At 38.8% G+C, this 9,544-nt stretch overlaps 1 protein-coding gene across 1 annotated transcript in view; it reads left to right on the top strand.

Annotated features, from left to right (window-relative positions):
- The window catches only part of LOC109917599 (tRNA methyltransferase 9B (putative)), an 11,486-nt gene extending 3,354 nt beyond the window's left edge, over nt 1–8,132 (top strand). Inside the window, exons 2-3 of the mRNA XM_020517438.2 lie at nt 3,666–3,839; nt 6,616–8,132. Coding sequence (XP_020373027.1) covers nt 3,666–3,839; nt 6,616–7,643 — 1,202 coding nt within the window. The 3' untranslated portion in view covers nt 7,644–8,132. The remainder of the gene's footprint in view (nt 1–3,665; nt 3,840–6,615) is intronic.
- The last annotated feature ends 1,412 nt before the right edge of the window (nt 8,133–9,544 follow it).

Genomic DNA, 9,544 nt, shown 5'->3' with positions numbered 1-9,544 from the left:
GAAAAGCCCTGGGGAAAACTGATGCACAGAGAGATCTGGGTGTTCAGGTCCATTGTACCCTGAAAGTGGCAACGCAGGTTGATTGAGTGTTCAAGAAGGCATACGGCATGCTTTCATTCATCGGATGGGGTATTGAGTACAAGAGTTGGCAGGTCATGTTACAGTCGTATAGGACTTCAGTTCGACCACATTTGGAATACTGCGTACAGTTCTGGTCCCACATTACCAAAAGGATGTGGATGCTTTGGAGAGGGTGCAGAGGAGGTTCACCAGGATGTTGCCTGGTATGGAGGGCGCTAGCTATGAAGAGAGGTTGAGTAGATTAGGATTATTTACATTAGAAAGACGGAGGTTGAGGGGGGACCTGATTGAGGTCTACAAAATCATGAGAGGTAGAGACAGGGTGGATAGCAAGAAGCCTTTTCCCAGAGTGGGGTCTCAATTACTAGGGGTCACGATTTCAAGGTGAGAGGGGAAAAGTTTAAGGGAGATATGCGTGCAAAGTTCTTTACGCAGAGGGCAGTGGGTGCCTGGAACGCGTTGCCAGCGGAGGTGGTAGAGGCGGGCACGATAGCGTCATTTAAATGTATCTAGACAGATACATGAATGGGCAGGGAGCAGAGGGATACAGATCTTTGGAAAATAGGCAACAGGTTTAGATAGAGGATCTGGATCGGCGCAGGCTTGGAGGGCTGAAGGACATGTTCCTGTGCTGTAATTTTCCTTGTTCTTTGTTCTCTTTGTATATGGAATGAGCCGCCAGAGGAAGTGGTGGAGGCTGGTACAATTACAACATTTAAAAATCATCTGGATGGGTATATGAATAGGAAGGGTTTAGAGGGATATGGGCCAAATGCTGACAACTGGGACTTGATTTATCGAGGATATCTGGTTGGCATGACCGAGTTGGACCGAAGGATCTGTTTCCATGCTGTACATCTCTATGACTCTATAAATAGGAGGAGTCTGGAACAATTGTTCGGCTAAAGAACATTTTTTTAGGCTTGCTTTCAAAACCTTTGCCCAAGTTACAAGTGAAGTGACCACATATTCAAAGTACTTCATCAGAGCACGCTATATGTGTAAATGTAAATCTTTTGACTGTTCTATTGTTGAATGCTTTAATTTCAGAAGTCCCTACACTTGGGAATGGTGTATACTCTTATATCAAATCTCCCAAAACTGCAAAAGCTATGGCTTTATGATTGAACATGCACAATTTCTTTGCACTACCACCCATGTGTCAAGCTGGTTCAGAGACATGTCGGATTGTCTCTCAGTATTTGGTGATTTCGTGTTCATTCTCTGTACTTATGTGACGGAGAATGCAATATATGGTCTTTTACAATATTCAGCAAGGATTTTTTAGTTTCTTGTCAATTTCCCCTTTCAACATTCTATATCCAACATTTCGCCCAATCTAAATGAGAATAGAGTTCACCAGGATATGGGCACTGACCCATTCATCTCCTGAATATTTGGATTTACAATTGTACTACAGACAATGATATCTTAAGGGAGTTGAAACAACCTGTACCAATGAGCTGAATGCTGTTCGTATCTGGCTTTCACACACTGTCAAGTATGGACAGTGATTAAGAATATGCCTGATTTCTGTCTTACTAATTCAGTGACATGGTGGATAATTTTAGCATCTCTACTGTTACCTTGGCTAAGATTAGTGAAGAATGAAATTAAACATTGATGCTGCGTAATGTATATTGCCATTTTCAACTGAACAATTACACAACTGCAAATTGTAATTGCTCAATGTCAGTGGGAACCTCTTCAGTCAGATCCTGAAAAATAGGTGGAAATCAGACGTGATTAGCCTCTAAAAACACCACAAAGATCACCTAATGCAGTAGATTTGATTAACTGAGGGGATCTGTTTAGTTTGAAATTATGAAAATACTTCCACTCCACTTCAATCAGCAACTGTAAATGTGCTCAAGAATGAGCTCAGAAAATGAAATTCACTTAGAAAAAAATATATCACAGGCATTGCAGGAACTTAGCAAAAGGTCTTTTTATTTTAATATTTTCACTTTTGGAAACTGGTTTTACTTTTATTGGTCACACTATGTTTTTATTAATATTTCTGGGGTAATACACTATAATCCAGCATTTGCTTTCAAATTTAATGAGCCAGCTGAAATAGGCTGAATATCATGACTTCATCTTCGTTGGCAACTCTTTCATACACAGAAACCACAATGATTTAACTAACTGTGATTGATTTTATGGAAATCACTTGTACATAACTATCCTCTACTCACAGGTGGACTTATTGTGCTTTTACCAGAAGGCTTTGGTGCAGTTTCAATAATGAGCTCTGTGTGCTATTGCTCATGGAGATTGTTTCTTTAGACAGGCTGTGCAGACTATTTGCTGCAGTGACTTATTCAAACAGACCTGTTTTGCTAATTAAATGGACTCTACTCTATGATTATCCTTATACTCTGTCTCAAATTCATTAGCTTTTACAGGAATGTCAACAGACACATTCCCTGAAATTTGTTTTCCAAAAGTATATTTAATTCAGAACATTTGTAAAGGTGCATGTACAGTTCAAACTGTACACTGCATCATGCAGGGCAAATACATTTCTTTCAGGAAAGTGCACAAAGTATCTCACAGACTTGCCATTTCAGGTTATATTTGCAATGTGCACTTACATTTCACGTCAGACATTTTCTGGTGCATGATGCCCAAATATTTAATATGGTTTCCAGCCCCTATGTGTACAATGGTGGGAGACAATGGCCTTTTTCTAATGAACTTAGCTGCAGTTGCACAAGTTTTAGTGCATTCCTTAACAAATTGTCCTAGACTGTGGAATGTGCTAGTTTGCAAACTTGGTCGTTGGCAACCCTGCTTAAATACATTACATGTTATATGAGTTGCGTGAACCCTTCTTTTCTGCATCAGTCCTAAAACCATACATTGTCTTTCTTAAACTTCCTGTTCTCATCAAGTGTGAGACATTTGGAAACAATCAGGTATTTGCCACCCATTTTCAAATCTGGTCACCAACATATTCAACTTCCTCCCCAAAAGCTGAAGTTTACTTTTTAAAAAAAATTGGCTCCAGCATAGATCACGGTAATTGGTTGCTATTTCTCAGGTTCTCAGTACTCTCTGTGTTTCTGTGTTCTTTCCTCTGACACTAGGGAGGCAACATATTATTTGGAATTCTTGGTCATTACTGAACAACTGTCCAAACCGCTGATTATAAAATTTCCCATTACACTGACCACTATTTGTGTAGTTTGTATGCCTGTCACTCTCCACTGGATTGCTCTGCTCCCTCTGGGTCACTGACATTGGTCAATTCCTGGTAAAGCACTGGTAACCCATAAAGACTTGCTTGCCAAACTCTCCACTGTCTCAACAGCTTATAAGCAATCCAGCAGCAATAACATTTCAATATTCTAATGAGATAACCTTTCATTATCAAATAAGAGCAGTTCATCTGTGGGTGATGCACAGATTGAAAATCATTTTTTAAAAAAATTTGCAATTTGCAGTTCCTTGTATTGCATTCCCTGCTGGATGCACTGGATTGTGGCATATATCTTTGTATCATATTTAGACGTAATTCCTTTAATTGTCATTGTAAGAAGCAATAAGCTGGCATTAATGGTGGTCTTTCTCTACTGCAGGTTGTGGGATTGGAAAGTATCTTACTGTTAACAGCCAGGTTTATAAGTTGGGCAGTGATTATTGCAGTCCATTGGTGGAGATTGCCAAAAGACATGGACACGAAGTCATGGTTTGTGATAACCTAATTCTCCCGTACAGGGATCAGTGTTTTAATGCAATCATCTCTATTGGAGGTAAGAGAAGAGATCACATGATCATATGCTAGACTATAAGACAATAGTGAGCTAATATGTTTTGATAACTTTTGTACCCAGCCACAGTGAGATGACTTTTTTATGCAATAAATGTAGAAAAATTGTAAATTCTTCATGAAGGGTGTTGATTTTGATGTTGCTTATGCATAGAAGGAGGGCCTGATTTTCCATTCCTTGTGCCCACTCACCCAGCCCTGCTCATATTAGATAGATTGCATTGGGAGTGTGCTACCTGCTCCTCTATCTTTGTATTGGTGTCTTGGACTTTTCATGGCTTGAGTCCCATCCCTGCACTATGCAGTGGAGGCAGAATCAAGAATGCACCTGCAGGTTGACCAGGCCTTTGACCATGTGCCCAAAAAGGAAATCATAACTGACTGTTACTGCTTCTTCACCTGGCTTCTGGTCTGAGGAGTCTCTGGCACAAGGCCCTGTCCCAGCTTCATTTGGCACCACCAACATTACTGTTCTGGGATTGTGCCTTTTGCAGGTATAGGAACTCCTTTGCCTATATAAGCAAACAACAGAAATTTTGGGTGAAGGTTAAAAAAAAGCAGTGAACCATTAAAATTGGTTTGCCTCCCCAGGTTCCCATTACCCCACTCAACAATTTTCCTGCCTATTCTGTAAATGCATTGAATGCACCCCAGGCAATGCAGAAGAGTCATCATTGGAATCATCTCCAGTTTGTGCAGTTGTGGAATTCTTTAATACTGACAAATATAGACTAGATTCCCAAAGGAGATCTATGATAATCAAAAATATGTTCTGAAATAAAGGTATTTTAAATTTATTTTACATACAATTACATAATTTTAGATGTACTGAGTTCATTATAAGTTAAATATAAGACTAACTTTTTATCATAACTTGGTTAAATTATCCTTAGTTGAGAATTTTTTTTAATAGCTGAAACATATGAGTTTTATTTTTCATTTTAAAATGAAATCTTATTGTAGTGAAACAGAAAGTTCACAATGTTTAGTGATACAATATGGATTAGAGCCAGATCTTAAAACTGATCCAAATTATGACTTATTAGGTTAATTTCAAATAAAACCTAATCAAATTCAATCTGAATTCCAAAGTATTTGCTTCTTAGAAAAAGGAGTGCTTGGGTTTGTATTTTGGGAACAGTTCTCTATTACTATTAGTATTACTATTACTATTACTACTCCCTATTACGGCCAGCAGGCCATTTTGCAGTGGGAAAGTTAATCTTTAATAGATGTACTGTCATCATTATTTAGTCAGGAGGTAGTAAAGGTTTTGCACCGATCAATAATTCACCCTCTTCTTTTACGTAATAACTACAATAAAACAGTGAAAGCTGGAAGTACACAGCTGTTCAAATGAAAGCAAGTTAACATTTCAGGTGGGGACCCTAGAGTCAATCTCTCACTCTTTGACTGGGTAAAACTCAGCTCCTTTGTGTGGTGAAGAAGAAACTAGGACGAAGACCTCTTGTTCTACTTCTCTGTCCCTCTGTGTGAACAACCACACTCAGGATCTCTGCAAGTATATTTAATTGAGTGAGTGCCTGGTCTGGGTGCATAATGAAAAAGCAAGACACAATATAAGCATTGGAATAACCCAGAGGGGCTTCCTGCCTGACAGGATTATTTATCCAATGTTTGAACAGGTAGCTGGCAGTGAGCACTTTGGAGGCTCTGCCCACTGAAACAGAAAACCTGGGTTCCCTGGGTCAGATCAAGGAATGCAAAATCAGCCATGATTTTAGGAATTCCCCTCAATTCCAATTGATCTTCAGGTTTTGGTGCAGTAGTAACTAGAAAGCTCTATCCTAGTCAAATCATTAAATCTGTTTTTGTGTTGTGTTGTTGATTATGGGGTTTTGAAGGAGGTAGCTGAATCAGCAGCTCCCTCCTTCCACTATGACCCAACTGTGTTCAAATCTCCAGATGCCAAATAATTCCTTTATCCTTATATTGTCCAAACACAACTTAAACTCAGCTTCAGACATGTTGGAGGTGGTGCGAGGTTCCTCTGCTTTGTGCATTATTAGATTTGAGCTATTGCTAATACCCACTGAGTGTTCCATTAACTGGTTTGATCTCCTTATTTTTGAAATGCCGATGTATGATTTTTGACCACATTAGTAAGTCTCGATCCCTTATTGAGATGATGTTGGTGAAAGCACGTTATTTCTCACTTTCGATCACAATATTTTCACCAAATTTAGATTATAGATAGGTAACTTTTATATTTCAAAATGAATGCACTGGAATGCAAGTGAAAGTTTATTCAATAGTAACTTTCTAATGAAATTTTAAAAAATAGAAAAATCAATTTGCAGAGCTGAGAGAAAGAGCAGCAGAATGGAATGAATTGGGCAAAATGTGTCAAACGACCAGCTTTGTAATTCTGTAACATGCTTGGGTTAATAAAAAAAGTTGGATCCATTGTATAAAAGGTGTGAAGTTTAATACTGTCAGCATGGTTAGTAATGCTACTTATACTCCAAAGTGCTGATGAAGTTGTTGAATGTTATTTTATATATTAGTAGCTTACAGTCATATATTCACGATGGAAGTGTTCATATCTGTTTTGGTTTTTATTCTTTTTTTTAGTCAACTCAGTGATTATAGAATCATATGATGTAAAAGCAGGCCATTTGGCTTAATATATTTGTATTTTGAAAGCTACATAATTAGTCCCGCTTCCCTATTGTCCTGGTAATGCTCTCTAATAGTGAAAAATTATTATAAATGAACCCTTTCATTTCTTATTGTAGTGATTCACCATTTCTCAACAAAAGGCAGACGTATCCGAGCAATAAAAGAAATGACAAGGACTTTGCACCGTGGAGGACAAATGATGATTTATGTGTGGGCAATGGAACAAAAACACCGCCACTTTGAAAAACAGGACATCTTTGTTCCTTGGAACCGATCCTGGTGTTCTCGACCGTCATCGGAGTCCGGTCAAGGCCACAACAAGCCCATGGCTGTGAACACAGTCAAAGCACAAGATAAAGATCAATTGAAAACAGCTCCAACTGAGGCCAGTGCAATGTTGCCTCTCAGGCAGGATCAACACACCACACTTTCGTACAGAACTGACAATTACACCTTGTTAGAAAACTGCTGCTCCAGGATGTGTGAAGATCAAGAGCATCGATTTTACAAGAATCTAGGAAAATCACTTCGTTCATGGTTCTTCTCCAAATCACTTGATGAGGCTGCAATGCAGACACACATCGATCACCTTAAATCAATGAGGAAATCACCAGAGCTCATCCACAAATGGAGAAACAACTTACAGCCGGTGGGGAATTTGACGTTATCTTCTAGGCACTGCAGTTTGGATGGGGATTGTCCACCATTAATGAAGAGAGACAGTTTTGAAGATGAAGTATTCACTGAAAATCCAAACCATAAAGAATCGCAGTGGTTGGAGAGTAATTTGAAAGAGAAAAATGGGAGCCAAAGTGAATCCTACAGACACGAACTAAATCCTTACCAGGCTAACAGACAGATTTTTGAGAAAAATGATGAAGCAACAAGATCCAAGGGAAGTACAAGTCCTTTTAAAAGGACTTCCACAATAGAATCACCAGATTCTGTGATTGACAGTACTAGATCTGTAGCTTTGGATGATAAGCAGGAGGAATTTGCAGACGCTACAGAATTCATGAGATATTATCATGTCTTCAGGGAAGGAGAATTGGCTCAGCTAATTAACGAGAATGTACATGAACTTCATATCCTCAGTTCTTGTTATGATCATGGTAATTGGTGTATTATAGCAGAAAAAGAATGATGTGCAGAGATTATGAACTGACACACATATATTCAATACAGAAGCTTGGGTGGCAACTCTTTAATCCACTAAATGTTAATCACACATTGCAACAAGACTGTTTGTAATTATTGCTATGGCCATGATAAGCACAATATTGACTATGTTAAACATTGATAATGCTAAAAATTTAATTACAAGGCCCAGTTATTTGTGCAGTTGAATATTACAGATACAATTGGATAGTATTTTCATCATATGTTCTCATGGGTGCTACTTGAATTGAGGCAAAGCATGAGTGCAGACAGTGCTAACAAGGTAGTGGGTGTTAAAACGACCATTTCCATTTTGTTTATAGGATACATTTTAGGGCCAAGCAGTAATATGTTATAAGGACATTGAAACATACCACCTCACAAGGGCAAAGAGACTTTACCCATCAACAGTAATGTCACAATAACCCTGGTCTCAGGAGTTGCATTGGACTAACTATCCCCCACGCAGTGAGAATGTAACCTGAGTCTCTATACAGAACAGATTGCTGTCCCAGTTTGTTACATCATGATAAAATCAAAATACTGCAGATGTTGGTAATCTAAATAAAAACAGCAAGTGCTGGAGATTCTCAGCAGGTCTGGCAGCATCCATGGAGAGAGAAAAACAGGGTGTTCTGAAGAAGAGTCATACCATATTCAAAATGTTAACTCTATTTCTCTCTCCACAGATTTTCCCCAGCATTTTGTTTTTATTGGCGTACTATGATGCTGCTGTCTTGTGTTTTATATGTTTTCCAGAGACAAGAGGCAACTTGGTATTTTTGGTGACCCTCTGACTGTACTGGAGTTTGCAGGATTGGAGGAATGATACTTTAGGGATTTCACAACAGGTGGAAATCACTTTGGACTATCTCTCACTTACTTCAAGCCGCCAGGAAATGTGGCAACTTCTGCCAAGCTGAGGAAATGTGCAAGATACTCTTCTAAAAAGAGGATTGGCTTTCTTCTAAGAACTGTCTTTATCAATCTTTAAAGAAGCTTCTTCCTGTGAGTATGATCATTGATTGTGGCATGAAGATTCAGTTTCAGAGCTGGCCTCCTTCTGTTCAAGGAACCAAGTTCTCCAGCATAGCAAATGCAGGAACCATCAACTTGCAATTAATAATAAATCTAATAGGCAATTCAGTAGAAATTTATTTCATAGAATTTGTTCAGAATGTGAAACTCACTACCGCATTGAGTTGTTGGATGCATATGAAGGGAAGTTAGATAGATACATCGTGAGAGAAAAGGAGTTGAAGGTTATAATGATAGCATTAGAGGAAGATGAGTCAGTGGAATCTCGTGTGAAAAGTAAACACAGGCATGGATTAGTTAAGGTGAAAGGCCTCTTTCTATGCTATGCAAGACCATCCATATTTCCTGAACAAAAACAAAGTTGCCGGAAAAGTTCAGCAGGTCTGGCAGCATCTGTGATGGAGAAAACAGAGTTAACGTTTTGGGTCCGGTGACCCTTCCTCAGTTCTCATGCAGCCATGTAACCATAGAATAGTTATTGCAAAGAAGGAAGACAATCAGTCCACCATGTTATTGCTGACTCTCTGTAAGAGTAAGTCATCTACTGCCAATCCCCTATCTCTTACCCACAGCACTGCAATATTTTGCACCTCAGATCGTGATTCAATTCCCTTTGAAAACCTTGATTGAATCCAGCTCCACTCCAATTCCACATCCAAACCACTTGCTGTGAGAAAAATATTTTTGTTCAGATCACTATTTTTTCTTTTGTCACTCAGCATCCTGTAGCTTCCAGTATGCACAAATGTGTCACTCTGAGAGCCTCACTGACAATCTTAAATTGATTGCCAGCATAATTCTTAACACACTCATGATTATTTAGCAAATACTGCCCAATGGTGGAATCAC

Source organism: Rhincodon typus, chromosome 1 (genome assembly GCF_021869965.1).
Source record: "Rhincodon typus isolate 14 chromosome 1, sRhiTyp1.1, whole genome shotgun sequence".
NCBI lineage: Eukaryota > Metazoa > Chordata > Chondrichthyes > Orectolobiformes > Rhincodontidae > Rhincodon > Rhincodon typus.
Note: the sequence above shows the minus strand (reverse complement) of the source record. Positions and strands in the feature narration are given on the sequence as shown.